We start from the raw sequence: 20,748 nt of genomic DNA, 5'->3' as shown, positions 1-20,748 counted from the left end.
TTTTTGAATTTGAAAAAGTGATGCTTTTTGCGATTTTGTCTAAAACCACGATTTTTAAAGATTTGTTTTAAAAAAAAAGTATCAACAATTTTCATGAAATCACGACGGGGCTACCTAGCAAATAGTGTACAGATTATGTGTTAAAATTTTTGAATCGATCGGTCCAATAGTTTTTACGGTACGATGGGAGCTGTACGAAGCGCGGATTTTCGTAAATCCATATCTCTGTCAGTTTTGCTTCGAATGATCCAAAAAATTTGCACAATGTTCTTGAAAGGGTCAGCATTCAGGGAAAAATGATAAAAATATGTATCACAAAACAAAATTATACACCGAAGCCCCCCTTAAGAGCCTATTGGCGTGTCCAGGACCGTCAGATCAGTGCGAATCGAATTCGAATAGAAAAAAAAAAAAACACCAAACACATCCATTCATAGCGCTCCGATGTGTCTCAGGCTGCGGTTCAGTACTAGAAAATCTTCTGCTCCTGTGCCTCCGACTCTCTCTCTCTTTCTCTCTCTCTCTCTCTCTCTCTCTCTCTCTCTCTCTTTCTCGCTCTCTCTCTCCACCCCCCGGGACTATAAACAGAATCCTCGCGCTGGCACACGCACGCCGCGTGGTGTGACGCGACTGAAATGAATGTTGCGATCTGCGCGCGAGCAGTGCGCGCCTGCGCCTGGTGTCCTCCCGCAGCACCCCCACCGCCCCCCGCCCCACACCATTCACAACCTCCGCGCACCGCGGGCCAAATGGGAAATGGGAATTGGTTTTTCTATTTTTAAAACTGGTTTTGGTGTCGGGTTGGGTGGTGAAGCTCTGTCTCTCAGCTCTTCCTTTCTCTCTATATTCTCGTTACTTTTTGGTTACGTTCATTCCCCTACCTATACATTCACCCAAACAGATACATCTCTCTCGCCCGATCTTGAGTTCTCTTAGTGGCGATTGGGGGTTGGTAGGGGGTTGGTAGGGGGTTGATAGGGGGTTGGGAGTAAGACCACCACCGAAATCATGGTTTTTATGCACGGCCATGGCGCTTCATCCAGCCTCCTGCCTCGCTCTCTCTCTCTCTCTCTCTCTCTCTCTCTCTCTCTCTCTCTCTTCGGCATAAAAAGCGCTAATTACAACCATTTCCGGGCAGCAACCGATTGCAGTGCCAGTTCCTCGCGCCCCTCCTCCCACTCCAACGGATCAACTGGATTTTCGCTTTCGTTCGGAGAGAGAGAGAGAGAGAGAGAGAAATTGATGGTGGTGCTACTGTTGCCAAAAACCGAGACGCAACCAAAAAACCTCCCCGGGAACAATTGGCCAGGGCCGTACTGGATGCGGGAGCACCAAAAACCCAATAGCTCACGCGATCGCACCCCACCCCGCCCCCCCCCCCCCCCCTATCCCCGCAAACAACCTGTGGCGCCCGGAAGGATGCATACGGGCGCTCCACCCCCTACCGCTTTCTCCCGTGGTCAGCGGTTGTTGTGTTTTTTGTTTCGTCAACGGCGCTGACAGCGGTGGCGCGGCCGGCCGCTTGGCCTGGCAGGTTCAACGAGCTTCGAGATGGATCTCCTGTTACTCCACCCAAACCACATCCCCCCCCCCCCCCCCCACCCCCCGGGGCTGAGAACGGGTCGGGTCGACTGGGAGACAGCGAGCGATCATCACCGCGAGCCCGGCGGCAAACGGCCACAGGATTTCGCAGCGATTTTAATTACCCTCGGGTCGCTTTATCGCTGCTCTCACTGCTTCGTGACGGTCGCTCTCTTTCTCTCTCTCTCTCTCTCTCTCTCTCTCTGCCTCTCTCGCTCTTTCATTCTATCTCCAACTCTGCAAGATCAATCGGAGGTTTCACTCCATCGGGATGATGATGATGAGAGCGGAGAGCAGTTTCTTGGTGGCGTCGTGGAGTGGAGTGTTGGAGGCTGCGGTCAGGGGGAAAAGACGTAGATTAGAGTCGAACGCGTGTAAGCCGGTTTCTCGCGTTCGCTGCATCGTTATAAACAGTGGAAAACAAGGGAGTTGGAAAAAAAAGGGGGGGGGGGGGGGAAAGTAAAGAAGAGCGAACAGCGAGAAGGAAGATAAAAGAATCCTCCTGTGTTCCTCATCAGCGCCTGCTGCTAAATAGGAGCATCTCTGCAGTACTCTCTGCGATCCGCCTGCGTCCAGCCATCCATCCATTTCGTGGCCGCATCGATGTGTTTGTGTGCGTGCTTAGCATGTTTTCTTTTTTTTTTTTGTTAATGCTCTCGCGTACTACGATTGTGATGGTGGTGTTCGCGGCTGCTCCTGTTGATGCTGATGATGATGAGTCGTGTTACGATTAATCATGGTAAACGCTCACCTAACGCACCACAGCAGAAAGCCGCGTCTGTGCTCGTTTGCAGAAGAGCGAGCGAGCGAGCGAGCGAGCGAGATGCTGCATGAATTTCCTCGGACCGATCGTTTCGGCTGAAGCCACCTGCCGGCGCTGGCTGGCTGGCTGGCTTTCCAAGAGAGAACCACAGAACACCCGATCGTACCCGGGCCAGGACGAATCGCATATAAAGCTTGGAACACCTTAAATTTGGCCGCATAAAACAGGACACAGCTCAGGCCAGAAATAAGCTAAACACATGGAAAACGGTGTCATTTTGTAGGCATTTTATCTAACTATCCAGTAAAAATTGCGATTAAATTATTGGGTCACGTTGCGTTTTAATTTACGCACTATTGGTTTTATGCGACACATCCTTTTCTGCACATTATAGTGGAAGAAGTCTCATTCAGGCCATTTTTTGCCACCATTTGTACATTCCCGATGGATTTTTAATCATTTTACATTGTTTCTTTAGTCTTCTTTAGGTATTAGTAGATAATAGCCCAATATAATTGTAGTGGATGACACTGTGGGCAATTTGGTGGATTGAAGATTGTTGGTATGAAATCAATGTTGTTGTTTCGATACCAACTTATGACCTCCGTGCTATTACAGCAGCTTACCAAATCGGATCAAAACTTAACAGGACCTTTATGAGAACTTAATAAAAGGTAGAATGATCGTTTCCAGGCATTCTTCTTTCATAGACATGGACAAACGGCCGTTCATGGACCCTCCCGTCATGAACACCCTTGTTTTCAAACCACAACTGCAGTTCGCTTACCAAATGAGCAGTTTACGGGCGATTTTATCTGCGTAAAGGAGCAAAAACCTTACTTTTGTATTCCCTCTACAAATGCTGAAGTCCAATTTGTCTGCTGGTTTTTGCCAAAATGCAGTTTTACGTGTTCCGTCGGTGATAACTTTTGATGGTATGGTTCGATTTTTGCAATTTTTTTTTTTTTCATTAAAAGAGAAGACTATAACCTTTAAAAAGACACCAACAGAGTAGCAAAGCGATCACTAGGGGCACTGCAGTGAGTAGAAGAGTGCGCGGCCAAATTTAAGGTGTTCCAAGCTTTAGTCTGGACACAGCGATCACTCTCCCGCTCCCCGCGTCACGCCGGTTGCCTGTTTTGTTTGTTGGATGTGCGATGGCGCGATGACGAGCTGTCAGAATCACATTAATCGATCACATCCAGACGCGGATGACGGTCTACACCGCGAAAGCACACACCAATGGGCTGCGTTTTCAATTCGCGTCGCCAGCCGCCAGCCGCCATTTTACTCCGGGCGCGGTGCTTTGTGTTTTTTGCCACGCCAATTACGTCACGCCTCGTTCTATTCGCTCGCCGCTCGTACCAGTAGCCCGCCATTGCATTAATTACAGGGTGGCCCTCCAGCCCACCCCCCCCCCCACGATCGATCGCCCATTAAAGCTGGTGTGCATCACATTTTAATTGATTCCGTACCGTGTTTTCGCCGATTCTCGCCTCTTCCTGCTTCGCTTCGCTGCCAGCTCATAATTGGTTTACGGTTTGTTTTTGTTTCGTAATGGGCAACAAAATGGAGCGGATTAGAGTGGATGAATGGGGCACACCCAGCTCGAGTTTCAATCGATGCCGATTTCATTGATGTCTTTGGTTTTTCGGTGGTGAACTGCAAATATTATCAAGCTACTCTAGTTTACTACTTTGACAGACGGGGATGATTGTAAGGGGGATTTCTGAGTCAGCTGCTCGTAGGGCGATCATTAGGGTGATATCCGCTGCACGAGATCGCGATCGAAAAAGAAAAAAAAACAAAAAACACCAAACAATGGGGGTAAGGGAACGGGTGCAGGCACCGCAGACGTCGAGACGGTGCTCGAGACGACGAAATGGTGCGCTGTTTAACGGGATTGACGATCACGCAAGCGGATCGTCATCTCTCGGGCAAGGTGACTGTGGCGAGGGGATAGGTTTGACCTGCTGGACCCGCGCGGGTCCAACACACCGCGCACCACACACAAACACATGCACAGGCGAGGTGTTTGGGCCGCGCGCAACAGTTGCCGCGTCTGGAGTAAAAGTAATAGTACTCTAGCAATTAAACGGTACAGAAGGAGAAGGAGGAGAAGGAGGAGGAGGACGTGTGAGGAGGAGGGAGTGAGTGAGAGGGCCCTAACGGCCGATCGTAGGTGAGTGGTGGCTCTGTGTAAACGCTGCTGCTGCTGCTGCTGCTGGCCCTCTGTGGGTCAGGCGCGCGCGCGCGCCCGCTCGCTAGCAGCGGGTGACAGATTGAAACAGAAACCTCTAATGTCGTCGTCATCGTCGCTGCCGCCACCGCCACCATCGGCTCCGTCTGTGTATTGTCTCTGTGTGCGCTCTGCCGCCCAACCGAAATCTTTTCTGCTAGCCAGGCGCGCGCCTTCTAGACGATTCCTTCGGGCGCACTCCCACAGGTGAGTGGCCCATTAGAGAACACGCATAAGAACCCTGTACAGAGCAGCGAATCGCTCGCGCTCGCCATTGTTTAACGACGACAACGATGATGGCGCGATGGCCGAAGCGAAGCGCGAGACACGGACGACATCACGCAGAGACAGGAGCTAGCCGAATGGAAACAGGGAGAGAAGTATAAATGTGAATAAAACCGGTGATGGTGCGAAGACTCCCAGGGGAAACTCGAAAAGAAGTGCGCACACGACGACAGCGAGAGCGAGAGCGAGCGAGCGAGCAATGCAGAGAACGCGCGAAAGGGTGTGACAAGATAGGGTGATCGTCGTGTTCTAACGGTACAGCATAGGCAGGCACACCATTGTGTGCCGCATCCGCATGTACACACCGATAGGACCCTCTGAATGAGTGGTTCGTTCGTTCGTTCGCTGCGATGGCATGAGTCAAGAGAGCGTGCGGCCTCGATGTGTGAGTGGCAGGGCTCGATCGCATGCGTACACGTGTGCGTACCAGGTTGGGCCTGTTGGATGTGTGTTAATGTAGAGCAACCAGCGGCCGCCAGCACCACAAGCAGCAGCGCCAGCAGCAGCAGCAACAGAGGAGAGAGCCTGCTGATGTGATGATGCTGCCGTTGCGTTTTAGTGACGCTTTGTGCTTTTAGCGTGTCAGTGCGTTGTGTGCTAGCTGCTGCTGCTGCTGCTGCTGCTGCTGCTCGTGAGCGCGCGTGCGGTTATCCCTTTTAACTATAACATCGCCTCTGAGCGCCGCGGACCCCCAACAACAACAACAACAACAACAACCGAACAACAACGACGGTGAAACCGAACGGTCAGTTAGTGGCACCCCTTCGGAGAGAGAGCGAGCGAGCGAGTAAACGCGGCAACCAATAGTGCGTGTACGGGGTTTTTTTTTTTTTTTTTTTTTTGTTCGGGATGGATGAGAATGAGATTGAGATTTGAGGCTCATATGGTGATGGGATGGGAGCAGAAAACATCCTCGCCTCGGAAAAGTGACCCAAGTTTGTTGGATGCGATTATCGTTGGGATAAAACCAAGCCCTTCTCTAACCAACTACCCCCGCCCTTCTTCACCACTATCAATCGCTTATTCTCAACTTCTTTCGCTCGTTGCTGCGAGGTGGTTTCGAACTGGTTTCAGCTCTACGCGCACTCAACCGAGAGCAGGGTTGGGGGGGGGGGGGGGGGGGGCGGGAGGGTGATGGGGGTGTGTGTAGAGGACCCTCAGAGAGCGGGGAGGGGGAGCTGTTGGCGAGTGTCGGAGTGCTTGGTTACGATTGGGTTTATTTCAAACGAAAGGAAAATAGAAATGAAAAAAAGAAAAGGAAAAAACCAATCTGTAAAGAGGAGAAAATTGGTTGTGAAAATTGTGTCTTTCTCTGGTAGCAGCGAGCGTGCCCATTGGTCATTGGCCAGCAAAACACTAGATACGCACATCGTAGGCATACATACGTGCGAGCGTGCGCGCGCGCGCACACACACCAATACACGTAGCGCACACGTACAGACACACACAGAGATTGGCACAAGACGAGCACACACACACACACACACACACACACTCGTATGCAACGTTTTGTGTGACTCAATTGTTCCAAGTGCAGTGGCAGCAGCAGCTGCGGTAGCTGGAACAGCAGAACGCAATAGAAGGGAATGTACACACCGACCCTTGTTCTCTCTCTCTCCTTCTCTCTCTCTCTCTCTCTCTCTCTCTCTCTCTCTCTTTCTCTCTTGTTCTCTCTCTTTTTCTCCGGATCTCTTTTTTACTGTGTCTCCGTATCTCTCTCTCTCTCACTCTCTCTCGCTATGTCGCATGGCACGCCTGTTGCTTGTTGAGAAGACCACCATCAACCACCCTCCCGCCCTGCATCGCACCCCTTCAAACCCACCATAACAGGTTCTCCATCCTCCCCCCCCCCCTCTCAACCCCTCCTTGCCACTCCAAACAACCCCTCGCCTCCATCATCCTTCGCGCTGTCACTGTGTGCGCGAAAGGTGATCGCGAGCACCGTAGAATCGTGAAGATCACGAACGACGTCGACGACGACGACGAAGGGTGGATTACAGGGGGTGGAGCGGGCATTAGGGTGGATTGACACACGATACGTGCAGAACGGGGTTGATGGAGGCGCACGGTGGGGGAAGGGGGGGACAATCTTGAGCAAATACTCCTTTCCTCACCTCGCTTCGCTCATTCTGCCCACCCCATTAGGTGGGTGTCACTTGAAACTGCATTGTTTTATACACAAATACAGGCACACACAGCGAGAGAGCGACACATTCTAGGGTCATTGCTGTAGGTGTTTTGGTGCGTTGGTACGACCGTGAAGTGTGTCCCAAAGTTTTGGTGAGATTCTCTCGACTCGCCTTCGTTGTCTCTTGTCCAGTCCGCATCGTCACATCAAAACCCGTCCACTACCACCACTAGCATGGTTGGTCGCGGTTCGCGGTGTCTAATTTGATTTCAACCCCCCCCCCCCCCCCCCCCTTCAAATGACCGATCACAGTTGGGTGAGAGAGACGCGCGCGTGCAGTTGGGGGATGGCTTATGGGGTGGTGGTGAAAGAGAGGGTTGAAAAGACTTTTTAAACTGTCCGGGTCCGCGTCCACGGCCGCGCGAACACAAACACACGGCGGCGGCGGAGTAGTGTATAGGAAACAAATCCGCACACATACAGCCCGGGGCCAGTTTTCGAATCGAAACGGCATCGGGCATGTGAATGGCGCCGCCGGTGAACGGGGGTTGCTGTACCAATCCGTTGACTGATCTCTCAGGGGGGCGAGCAGAGCGGAGCGAGCAAAACGAGATTAGATTGAGGGCTTATGAGTGTGTGCGCGCGCGCGCGCGCGCGGGGCCAAGATTGGTTTTGTGTAGCGACAGGGCACGCGCGAGCAGGAAGCTGCGCGTGAGAGTCCTGTGAGTGCCAACAGGCACGACCGAAGCGAACGTGTACAAGCGACCCCTGTGAGCCTCTGTGTGTATGTGTGCGTTTGCGTTGCGTGAGTCGAGATTTCTCATTAGATGACGACGACAACCAGGGGATAGAACAAGGGGGAAGAGGGAGAGAGAGAGAGAGAGAGAGAGAGCGCTGGCGACACCCCGTCCCAACATCGGCCTCGGCGGGACACCAGCGATGGCGGCTGATTAATTAGCAGAAATGGGACACACGGCGCAGGATAGACCGTGAAGGAGAGAGCAGGCGAGCGCGAGCGGGCACCAAACGGTGTCTGCGTCACGCCGTCCGTTCAGTGGCGAGGGGCAACAAATCGGAAAGGAAAAAGGTATCAGTAGGAGACAAAGGTAGACGGACGGGGTGGTGGAAAGAGAATCAGTGTGTCTGTGTCCTGTGTGTGTGTGTGTGTGTCTGTGAGAGATGAACATGAGGGAAACAAACGAAGGAAAGGAAGAAAAAAAAAAAGAAAAAAATCTTGTTTAGAAACTTATAACGCGCACACAGTCAGAGACCCACAGAAAACCGCCAGATCGCGTTCTGGTGTGTGTGTGTGTGTGTGTGTGTGTGTGTGTGTGTGTGCGCGCACAGGGATTGAGCACAGCAGCCACAACAGGGATGCCAGGCCACTGGTTGGTTGGTGGCGACAGCCGAGACAGCGTTTTTTTTTTTTTTTTTATGGTGACTTCTGCGCGCTGCTCACCTCATAAAGAGAGCTCGGTCTCAGTCTGCCACACGCGAGGGCTTACGTCTCGCTACAGCGCACCCTACGCCATCGATCAGAGCAGGGACCCCAGCCCAGCAGAGGCAGGGCGTTTGCCTGCCGAAAGGGCCACCGATCACCGCGCCACCTTAGACACGGACCCATAAACGGGTGTGCAGAGTCTGGTTTTGTTGACTAAACAACCCAGCCACCCGCCAGGTGACCCGTAATGCACTTGGTGACGTCACGGGCGTCATCTGACGATCGTTTTCAGTTCGTTAACGCCGTGCGTGGTCACAATTGACTGTTTATATGTCGTTCGTGGTTTTTTGTTTATTTGTTTTGGGTGGGGGCAAAACACTTATTTCAGACACAGGGGGGCCCAAGATGTCGGGTTCTTTATACTGCAACGTCAACTTTCGGTCTGTTTTTTTTCTTCTTCTGTTTTTGACAGCTCGTAACGGCAAGCTGTTGTGTCGTGGCGTGGTGCTGCTTTCATTGCAGTCATTGCCTTTTGCACACATACGCGCTCTTGATCCGTACATCAATTAACCAATTAACGCGGTGACCTCCGCGCCGCCACCTTACCACCCACCCTTCTCTCGAGAGGCGCGGCGTGGCGAGACAGGCAGACAGCAAATTCGAAAGACCCATTTGTCGCTGAATGGCCAACCACCCACGGACACAGACGTTGTGGTGCGTGCGTGGTTGTTTGCACCAGCACCACCACTACCGCGGCTGGTGGTGAAAGGATTTCTTCCGCGCGCACCGTAACCCAGCCGCACTGCGTGCTGGCTGCGTGCGCCGTCACCGTGTTCGTCTCCGTGTCCTGGGTTTTCCTTCTTTCTGCCCGTCCCCCTTGCTCTTGAGCAACGACCGATCACGTCGGAATAAGCGACGCGACGTGAAGGGAAGGTGCCCGGAAAGGAAGGAAGACATAAATCACAAATCACATTAAATGGAAGCGACACAGACAAAGCAGGAGAGAGAGAGAGAGAGAGAGAGAGAGAGAGAGAGAGGGAGCGAAAGAGAGCAAAGGAGTTGTTGTTGCATTCTACCATTTTCGTCTCACCGTTTGGTTCTGGGTTCGCTCCGGGGAGGGCTTTCTCGCTGGGTTTATTAATGAAAAGCAAACGGACTGACAGACGAACTGCGCTGCTGCTGCGGTGTAGAGAAATGTCACCGACGTCTTTCGTTGTCAGTGCTCGCAACGCACACTTGCACCACTAGCAGCGGCAATAGTAATCACTGTTATCGTACGACAGGAGCTATACTGTTCGTTGAGTGCGTGATACGCCTGGTTTGGTACCAGAGGCTACCAGAGTGGCAGTGAGAGAGAGTGAGAGAGAGAGCTCAGTGGCTGGCTGACTTGACCTGAGGCGTCTGGTGGACGCTTCTAATAATAATTACGCCTTTTACATCGCATCGCACCGCATCTTCGACGTAGCAGCGCCCGTACCGTTGCACCACCACCACATGCTGCACCGCACCAGGACAACTGTTTCCAGCCAGCGGCCAACCCGCTGGCTGTTGGCGCTTCCACAGTGTGCAGTGTGCGAAACATCAATCAAACGCAAACACCTCGGCTCGTTCATCGTCACTCAACACTCGGTTGCTGGTGCTGCCCACCCACACCTCCAATCAACACAAGGGGGTGATCGGGGTAGTGGCGTTCATGCCATCAAGATCCCACTGGCAGCGATCTCCATCGATCAATCGAGTTCAGCGCGGCATGGTGGACGGCGAAAGCAACAGTGGCTGCGGTTGCGGTGCTCCGAGATGCGATTATCGAGGTGTGCGTGCGGTGTTGTATCCTTGTCGGTTTTTTTTTGCTGCCAAAGGCAGCGAAAAAGAAACAACAATAACTAAATCAAATGGCGTCCTGCCGATGTGTGTGTGGGGGGGGGGGGGGGAGTGGGGTGGTTCTTTGAGGTCTTGTGGCTAAATGCGCGCTAGAACTGTTTTCATATGCAGCAAAACACTGCCTAGATGCACTGATACTGCTGTGCCCAGTAAAGAAGAGGATTTTTGAGGATTTTTTTTCCAATGTTCCTGCTCCAAATCAATAACGTCACCTTCAAAGTGATGTAATGCACTGGCGCCAACCGATTTTCCAGTTTTGGAAATGCTTCTCGGAAAAAAAAATGTTCGACTTTCGGCCAGTGGCCTTCTGCTTCTTCTTCGCCGAGGCTCGAATCGTTTCAAAACGGTGTCCCCCGAGGGGTTTTCTTTGGCGTTTTCAATAGCCAGAAGCTACACGATGTCAAATCAGTCGAAAGCGATGGATTGGACTGGGAGTTTTTGGCGAAAAAAGTCACTCAGAACCAACGCTAGTCGAGTTTTGACGGGATTGAGGCCCAAAACCTCTTTCAAAATGTAATTGACGAACCATATGGATAGCCCAATATCATCAGCAAGGTTTCTAGTTGTTAATCGACGGTTTTCCAACAGGATTTTTTTTTTTGATTTGTGGTTCGTGAGCCTTGCCAATTGACGATGATGGACGCCTAGGGCGTTCTTCGTCTGCAATACGTTCCGTTCCTTCCTGGAACTCTTTTGACCACTTGTAAACATTTTTATTCGACTTGGCGGAGTTTCCAAAGCCTTTTTGCACCGTTCTTTACGTATCCGCAAATCGAATTTTATGAAAATTCTTTGCTCTAAAACTCACTATAGAACAAAAAAATTATAACTCCACAACTAATCATTTTTCTGGCGAGAAACGTGTCATGGAAGTCAATCGCAGTTTGCGCAACCTACAAAACATACGAGATTTAAAAACAAAACATTACCACTAGCAAATGGAGTCCTGTTATTTATTGGGCACCGTAGTCTACATTTCTTTTCAATTTTATTTAAACATTATTGACGATCACACAAATTGCTTTTCCCCTTTTGCCAAAGGGTAGCAATCCGCAATGGTGATCGATTTTGTTTTTGATTTAAAAATTACCCACAGAGGATGAACAAAAACAAAAAAAAAAACGGACGTCAATGGACAATGTTCAAGCAACTGCATCAATCATCTTGGGACCCCTTTATCAGCGCCCTCTACACTGACTGTATGCTTGTGCTTGTGGAGCGTTGGTGCGTGCTCGGTCGTGAGTGAGCGAACTATATCGGCGGCGATCTCGCGATTGCAATTCGAGACTACACAGCGGTTGCTGTTGTACCGGACCTTTTAGGGCCCGGGCGTTACACAAACGAACGCAGAGCAACCCGCTGTGACAGCTGTCCTCGCGCCAGCAAGTGAACGTAACTGCGCCAGCGGACGGAAATGAAATCTTGGGCGAAGGGCGCGATCCGGTTGACCACCGGCACCACCGGTTGACTGGAACCAGTCAAACGAGACGTGCAAAATGATTCGATTCGAAAGCGTATGCTGCGAGCTAGCGAGGAGGAGCTGCGCGTAACATTGCGCGAATCATCGCGGATGCGTCATGCGTGCCGTGGCCAACCGCCCCGGGGCCGCCATTCATCTGCGGCTGTTGCGGCTCTGGCACACGCAGCGCTTGTCGGACAGGGGCAGCTCTCTCAATGGCATCCCATCGCTGCCTGGCTGGCTGGCTGGCTGGCTGACTCACAAGCATACCGAGAGCGCACGGGGAGCCAATGGAGCGTCATTCCTCAAAACAAACTCCGTCGATCGATACGTGCCGATTGCGCTGTTTGACAGCACCGGCTCAAGGAACAGGGTAGGGAGGGGCCAGGTTGATGCGGAAACCCTGGAGGATCACGTTTTGCCTCGGCTCTGCTGTACGAAAAAATCGTTACCGTGCGCCATTGCAGCAACCGGGCGGAGCAACCTCGGGGTGGAGCCTTTATCGGTTCCTGGAAGGTGCCACCGGGCGGGGGGGGTGGGGGTGGAGTCATCTAAAAACAGTTCACAGGTTCACTTTTCTCTTTTTTATCTCTCTCTCTCGCGGTGCGTGCGATAGTGTACACGGTTGTCTAATTAGTGTTTGATTCATCGGTGTGTGTTTGTGTGTGTTTGTGATCGTACCGGAAGTGGTGGTGGACCAGCAGCAGGGACAAACAAAACAAAACCAAACCCAACAACAGTGAGAAAGATTAGAAAAGCAAAAACAGAAACACAAAACAGAAACAGAAACAGCAAAAAACGACAACAACAACAACGACAACAACGCCAACGGAAACAACAACCGGCGAAGATCAGCGGCGATCAACCACTGCGGTGGCTTCATCTTCAAGCAAGCCCCCGTTCCCCATCCCACTCACCTCTTTGTCGTCGTTCACCGTCGGTAGCACACGCAAGGTCTCGACCTTGACGCTCGTTAAATGCTAATTTTCGGAGGTAATACGAGTCGCAGGCGAGCGCGGGGGGTGGGGGGGGGGGAGAGGGGAAACGAACTGAACTGGCTCTTTCCGCCCGCATGAACCGGAAGACAGGGTTCGCCATTCCCTCCCCCCCCCCCCCCCCCCTGGAAACCACACCAGGCCTGCCTGCCTGCCTGTTTCTGTTTTTTTTTTTGGTTACTAGTGTGCGCTGTGTACGTGTGTACTTGTGTGTGGTGTGTTGCTAGGCTAGTAGATCCGGTGCACCATCGCTCGTAGTAGTGCTGCTCGCGTAGAGAATGTTGCCTTCCTCACTTCCCCCCCCCCCCCCCTACCCGAATTCCCACGCTTTCGTGGCTCCGTTCTATGCGAGAATTGATTGGCCGCTACCTGGGCGGGAAATGGGGAGTCCTAGCCACCCTTCTGCTTCTAGCTAGATCCGGTTCCGTCGGCCCACGCGCCGGTGCTGGAGCGCTCACTCTCTCTCTCTCTCTCTCTCTGTGGTGTTCCAGCGAGAAGGAGTGCCGGATCCTAGAGCCCAGGGGATTTTACGAGCGGAGTAGCGCACTACTAGCTGTAGCTTTTCTTCCCCCGCGCACTCCGCGTCATACTTTCGCGTTTGCATGCATGTTTCAATAATATTATTGTTAGCGGGACTGTGGCCACGTTGTCGCCGCTGCCGCCCGCTGTTGTTGTTGTTGTCGTTGTTTTCGTTGATTTGCGTAATGCACGCCAGCATGTGTGATTTCGTTTTTAGTAGAGGTTTTTTTTTGTTTTTTTTATCTTCGTTTTTTTTTCATCTCCGTTGTTTTTTTTTTTCTTTTTCTCCTTAAGTTGGTGTGTAGCGTATATTGAGTGTTTGTTAAAAAAAGGGTTTTGCAAATTGTACCGTGTACGTGTGTGTGTGTGTGTGTGCCTCTCTTATGCTCCAGATCATGGCAGCCGCTATCCTGCACTCCAGCAGCCAGTGCTGATGACGTACATGGATGATCACGCGCGCGTGTTTGTGCAATGTGCCGTGCTGTGCCAGTAGTACTCATGTTCCGGGGCGCGCCATTCTTAACCACCCCCGTTCACCCCCTGATTGTTAGTAGGTGTAGTGCTAGCAGGTAGTAGTAGTAGCGTTTTGTCATCTCTAGCACTAGCACCGTGTTGATAGAGGAAAAAGAGAAAAAGAAATCGGAAAATAAGAAGCAAAGCAGCGTCACCATCAATCTATTGTGTGTGCTAGCGAGTGTTGTTCCGTTTTTCGCGTGAGTGTGTGTTCGTTTGTGCACGTGTGGTCGTATATGTGCGGGGCACGGTGTAGCTGGCAACCCCTACCTAGCCAAGAAACCGGTCTTCGGGCAAGCGAAGCGCCGCGAGCGACACGCCGGTGACCCACAACCACAAACATCCCCCCCCAGAGAGACCATAAGAGACACCAACCAGCACAGAGAGATAGAGAGTGAGAGAGAGAGAGAGAGAGAGAGAGAGAGAGAAAGAGAGAGAGAGAGAGAGAGAGAGAGAGAGAGACGTGGCCGTGCAGTCGTTCTCGCTGGTCATCTCGCGTTCTGCTTAATAGCAGCAGTTGCCTAGCTGCTGGTGTTGGTGGTCCCACCATAGAGTGCCCTCCGCGGACGAAGGTGCTCTTGCCAGGTCAGGGCAGGGCAGGGGAGGCAAGCGGGCGCTGCACCGCGGTGCACTCGCACTCGCATGAAGAGTGACACCGGAGGCGTTGCCGATTATAAGGTGCAGCAGGATAAACATCAGCTGTTTGTAGGTAAATACACAGAAGTGCCGTCGAGCTGAAAAAACCAAGCGACAAAAACCCTCATCGAGATGGCCATGAGAGGATGGGGGGGGGGGGGGGGGGTGCTGCGGCCCCCCGCCCTCGGATCCGCAAGATCGCAGATCCGGTGAGATCAATCTCATCTTCTCAAGAGCAGCACTCACGCAGGGGCGACGAGATTGCGACAGCAATACATTTTTTATAGGATTCTTTTGATAGTGGTTGGTTATAGATCTTAGCATCTAGAAAATTTTGTAACTGAAAAGAACTAAGTATCCGATATTGATATTGATTAATGTTTTTGGAGGGGGCTTCGGTAATTTCTGCCCAAAAAAAAAAGGCTCATTTTTGAACACTGTTTTGTGCCGCATCCTTCCCCTTTACTTGCTCAAGTGTATGGCATATAAAACTACAACTTTTGAAGAATATTTCGTTTCTTTTTGGGGGAAGATTTATTAAAAACTTCATTCACGGCATCACATTTATGAAGGTGCGCGTGTGAAAAGATACTTTTTCACGGTGCCCATCGCAGCTGCGTTGGGCTGGGTTATCCGAAAAATACACACCGATATTCTTGTGCTAAATTAGAAGTTTATTCATGTAGCCCTGCTCGAGTTTTTGTTAAATTTCTTATTTTTCGATTTTTGCCAGATTTTTGAAGTGTATGAAAAGTGATCACAATGATGAAACCGGGTTCGTCGCTTAAGTCTTAAGGGTCAAGTCTTTTGATTCGCACCGAAAACAGTTCCCATCGTATCTACGTGATGCGTCATCAGAAAAATGCAAATCGATACTCATTTGAAAGATTATAAGTTTATCTAGGCAGCCCCGTCGGGTTTTGGTTAAATTTCCTATTTTTCGATTTTTGGCAGATTTTTAAAGTTTAAAAAGTGATGCTTTGCCGAAAATACCATTTTTAAAGATTTGTTTAAAAAAAAAGTATTAACAATTTTAAAAAAATCCCGACGAGGCTATCTAGCAAAAAAGTGTACAGATTATGTGTTAAAAATTTCAAATCAATCAGTCCAGTAGTTTGACGACGGTACGATGTTTCCAGTTGATCCAAACATTTTACGAAATATTCTTGATAAGATCAGCATTCAGGGAAAAATGTTTAAAATCAATGTTACAAAAAGAAAAGCATCGCGGGACCGTGGGCCGCTGCGGGCGTGTGTGCGCGCGCGCGCATGACTCAGCGCGCAATTCCACGAGCTGCACCGCAACCGCGCGCGAACGCGCGCCCGTCATTGTCTACGCCACGTCACCCTATCATCCCTCTCTCTCTCTCTCTCTCTCTCTCTCTCTCTCTCTTTCTCTCCCTCCCTGCGTCCCGCCTGTGCTGGTCGCAAGGGAGTAAGGAGGTGGAGGTGGTTTTATGGTAAACGATGCGTGACCTTTTGCGTGTCCGATCTGCTCTGCTCTGCGATGCTTCTGCGAACATTTTTTTCTGCGTGCGCGAGGAGCGCTCGCATGCGTGTATGTGTATGCGATGACGTTGGTGAGCGGATAACAACAAACTGGGTTAAATCGAGAGATCGAGCCAACAAAGCCACCACGCCACGCCACGCCACGCCACGCTAAGCCACGCTTTCTATATCTTCTTCGCGCCTTCACGGAGCACACGGCGGCAATGCCAAGCATAACAAACATCCATACATCGTGTGTGGAGTGTGTTTGCACTGCTGTTGGGCCCCGCGCGTGGTCTTATCATCGCTTCCCCCCTCCCACCTGGGGGGGGGGGCACCTGACATCCACGCACAACAGGCCTCGGCTCGTTACGGTGTGCGTGCGTGCTGAATGTGTCAACTCGTGTGCGCGTTTACGTTTGCGGTAAAACCCCTTTTCAATCCACCACCCCTAGGAAAGGTAGCGACGTCATCGATTGCTCGATCTTTTGTTTTTGGCGCAGGACAGGGAACTCACCTCAGGAATGACCATTTAAGGATGCTGGATTGGGGGATTTTCTTAGCTCCAAAGCCAGATCGCGATCGGTACAGTTGGCTGATGATCCGACCTGCGATGGTGGGGCTGCCACCTGGCATCCCCATCATCACACTATCATAAAGATACGGCCATAAACGCGGATGCATCCAATTCGCAGGGCCTGCTGTGTGAAGAGGTAACATAACCTCAAAAAAAAAAAACGGACACCCCAACCACCTCGAATGCGATGCGAGCAAGAAGTGTGGAATTTATTGCGCAGGGCCCGAGGCCTAGAAGACGTTGCATGGAATTTTGGCTGCCATAAAACGCCCAATTCTGGAAGACCTCCACGGCCAAGTTGTTTGAATGTTTTTTGTTTTATTTTTTTTTCTCATGTAGACAGTTTGCACCGGCTAGTTATAGGCTCTGCGGATGACGAATACTTTGATTAAAGATTGTAGACTGCACTCCACGCCTGATTGAGCGTGTACGAGATTCATCGAAGTCAGTACTTCAGCCAATTGCTGGCAACAATGTCAATGCCCGTTGCGCCATCTTAATCTGTCCCTTCTCCTTCTCTCTCTCTCTCTCTCTCTCTCTCTCTCTCTCTCTCTCTCTCTCTCTCTCTCTCGTGCTCTTTTCATGTCATCTAGCGGAATCTAGAAAGGGTTACAATTTTACTGCTAGCTTTCCATTTCGATCGCACTAGCTCCTCGACGTGTCTTGGAGTCAAGTGTCGTGTTATCGCGCACCGCCATTCTCGCCATAGCAACAGCAGCCGCCAATCATCCTGCGACAGCTGGTGTCCGGCTAGGGGCCGTATTTTTGTGAATTTTCCTCAAAACATGCAACAAAAACAAAAAAACAGCCCACGCCTCGGTTCTCGGTTGCAATCCAGCGCAAATTCCTCGCAATCGCTTTGTCTTGGCCAAACGCAAACCAGACAAACAGACATATGACACTTGTTCAAACAACAGTGGAGGCTGCTCACATGGCACAAGGGCGTCAGGGTGGATCGGTACTAGATTGCTACTGCGCAGGTACAGCTGCTTTAACGGGTTGGGGACTTCGGTATTTTCGGGCCAAAAAAAGGCCCGTTTTTGACGATTTTTTGTGACGTAATCATTCAACTGTATTTTTTCAAGTAAATGACATAATAATCTACAACTTTTGAAGAATATTTGGTATTGTTTTGAGCAACATTCATTGAAAACTTAATCCATGCCATCAATTTTAGGCAGTCGTGTCTTCGAAAAGATACTTTTTCTGGTGCCCATCGTAGCTGCGTGACGGGTCATCAGAAAACCACAAATCGATACTCGTTTGAAAGATTATAAGTTTATCTAGGTAGCCCCACCAAGTTTTTGTTGATATTCCAATTTTTCGCATTTTGGCAGAGTTTTGAAGTTGAAAGTGTGATGCTTTTTGCGATTCTGCCATAAAAACGAACTTTACAGATTTGTTTTAAAATAAGTATAAACAATTTTAATGATCGCTCGACGAGGTTACCTGGCAAAGAGTGAACAGATTATGTGTTAAAAATTTCAAATCGATCGGACCAGTAGTTTTTATGGTACGATGGGTAGCGTAGCGAGCTCCATGGACTCTTGTATGAAAGGTGAATTTTCAAAAATCTCTAAAATTGTCAGTTTTGCTTCGATTGATCCAAAATTTTTACACAATGTTCTTGAAAGGATCAGCATTCAGGGAAAAATGTTAAAAATATGTGTCGCAAAAAGAAATTAAATACCGAAGTCCCCCCTTAATGCAGTATCTTAATGCCCCTCTACACAAAAGCGTCTTTCTCGTTCTAGCGACGAGCAAAAGAAAGCAGCTCAATTCTTGCCTCCGGGCCGGGAGACAAGGAAAGCGCAGAGTGGAGCGGAGAACGCACAAAACGTTTCGAAGATATTAAGCTAATCCATCTCGTGCTGTCCAGTTTGAGGCCCCCTTTTTCAATACACTACACCATTTAGTAGAACAGTGGAGAGTTTTCTATCCCGCAAAATCCTTATCCCAACTTGGCACCAAAAGTCGGTAACAAAAGGGCGAAAGAAAAAACAACACAACAAACGATCGGCATGTAAGAGCACAATGATCATTCTAAAAAGCTATTAGAGAATGATTTTCTTCGCTTTGCTGTCTCAAACGTGTTCCAAAGAACACGTTTTTTTGATAGTTTTGTTTTTTTCTTTTCAAATTCAAACCTTCAAACACCGGGCTGCACATTTAGTTAGTTAAACTGAACGACTTGTTTTTTTGGTGTGACATTTCACCTTTTTGGCGCCCCGGAATGGGCAGCCCAGGACTTTAGGACACTTCAGGGAGCCTGCCCCGTTCCATGCCAATGGTTTTCGTGCCAGCGTCATGACTGCTGCCACGTTGCAGCACTTTACGTGTGCATGGTTTGACCGTAGCCGTGGTGGTGGTGGTGGTGTTGCTGGCCAGCTGTCATCGCGCGAAAGGGTAGAACGAGCTTCCTGGCGCATTTTCCACACCGGAACGACCCTATTCCACCGTTTCGGGTTTTTTTTTTAAGTTTTTAATTTAAAACGGAATGTCACCGAGAGGGCGAGAGGCGTCTCGCTGTCTCTGTCGCTCGCCAGGACGACTATCGCTCTTATTATTACGACCGCCTGGCCCAAACCGTGCCACCATATGGCAGCTGGCTTTCATCTGGTTTCATTCACCGGAACGGACTGTATGGGTGTGTGCGTGCTGATCCTGCCGTGCAGCAGCAGCAATAAGTAGTTCGCCCGGTGATTTGCCACGGTTTCGAATTAATTCCAATGCGCGGCTGCATTTCCGTTCTGCGTTCGCGTACCGGGGCACTTGGTTGGTTCGTTGGCTGACCCCCTTCGGAGCACGGAGTAGGATTTATGTCCAATAGTCGGTCCCATGTGTCCGCATGGCCCAAAACTGGGTGTGTGTTTGTGGCACCCCGCGCGCACCCTCGTACCCCGTGACGTAGTTTTCCCCTCCGTGAGTTTTGCGCGGTCCCTTTGTCGGCCTCGGATCCTTTCTCCGTCTCTACCTCTCTCTCTCTCTCTGGCGTGGTTCAGTCCGTTGGTGTTGGGTACGTCATCACCACGGTAACGGGCAGCGCCCGCAGACAACGACAACGTAGCCGGCCGACGGAATGAACAAGGGTGCAGGGCAGCAGGGCAGCAGGGGGCCCTGGTACGGAATGGAATGTAATGTGTTCTTCCGGGGCCCTTAACTTCACCCCAGCCTCGGGGACAGCCTTGCAGGCAACATAGAGACGGAGAGAGAGAGAAAGGGAAGGGGACTGACATAAAAAAGTAGGGAAGGGAAAACGGTTTCATGTTAGCACCGCATATCCTTTCTAGTTGGCGTTGATGATGATGATGGTGGTGACGTAGGGAGAGAGAGGGATGAGTGGTGATGATGGTAGGTTCGCTAGGAAAGGAATTTCATTCAGTACACCACCACCACTGCCAGGGGCTCAGGAGCGGCGCTAGGATCGCAAGCAGGATCTTACCAACGGTTGGCCCCTTTACTGCTGCTGCCAGTTGGATGTGGAATGTGGAATTAATAAGTTGGAATGCCAAAGTGTGGACGGGGAACAGAGAGAGAGAGAGAGAGAGAGAGGGAGTCCCCCTTCGCTTCGTGTTACCCCTTTATACGTTCTTGTTTCCTGCCAAAACAAGGATAGCAAAAGGTCCTGCAGCAGCGAGAGAGAGAGAGAGAGAGAGAAGGGTCCGAGGGTCAATTACAATGCCCGATACCGAGAGCCCGAGGCTGAGCAGCAGTCAGCAGACCAGAGAGAGAGAGAGAGAAAGAGAGCGACACAAAATCATGGTGGCAGAAGGGGGCTAGCGGCTCAGGCCGAGCGGCGGTGCTTTATCCTGGTGTGTCTCTCTCTGTGTAGCCTGTCGTCTGTCTGTCGGTGTGCGTCAATGGAATGCAGCGCATATTGGATGGATGCGGCTCTGCGTTCGGGGGGGGAGCGGGCGCGCGCCTTGGCTTGGCTTGTGTTGCCGTCGTCGTCGAGCACAGGCCAACCCCTGGAGTAGTGCGGATGATGGGCTCAGCGCTCGAGCGATCCCCGTGCTGATATTGCGCTGCGAGTGTATGCCAAGGGGGAAAAACGGTTGCCAGTAGCAACAAACCCAGCACAAGCGGCACGCACTTTTGCTGCTGCTGCTGCTGTGCGAATCGATAATTGCCGCTACCTTTTTGCGGCGATTCCTAGATGTACATTTTGCCGCGATAGTCCCCGTTATTGGTATTTTGGATGGGCACCAAAACCGAAATGTCAACAAACCGGAGCACCATGATC

At 50.8% G+C, this 20,748-nt stretch overlaps 1 protein-coding gene across 1 annotated transcript in view; it reads left to right on the top strand.

Annotated features, from left to right (window-relative positions):
• The first annotated feature begins 5,558 nt into the window (after positions 1-5,558).
• Positions 5,559-20,748, top strand: part of LOC126579791 (protein scalloped) — a 23,818-nt gene continuing 8,628 nt past the window's right edge. The window contains exons 1-3 of the mRNA XM_050243390.1: positions 5,559-5,613; positions 12,394-12,770; positions 13,586-14,513. Of these exons, the coding sequence (XP_050099347.1) occupies positions 14,447-14,513 (67 nt within the window). The 5' untranslated portion in view covers positions 5,559-5,613; positions 12,394-12,770; positions 13,586-14,446. The remainder of the gene's footprint in view (positions 5,614-12,393; positions 12,771-13,585; positions 14,514-20,748) is intronic.

This window comes from Anopheles aquasalis, chromosome Y (assembly GCF_943734665.1).
Source record: "Anopheles aquasalis chromosome Y, idAnoAquaMG_Q_19, whole genome shotgun sequence".
NCBI lineage: Eukaryota > Metazoa > Arthropoda > Insecta > Diptera > Culicidae > Anopheles > Anopheles aquasalis.
Note: the sequence above shows the minus strand (reverse complement) of the source record. Positions and strands in the feature narration are given on the sequence as shown.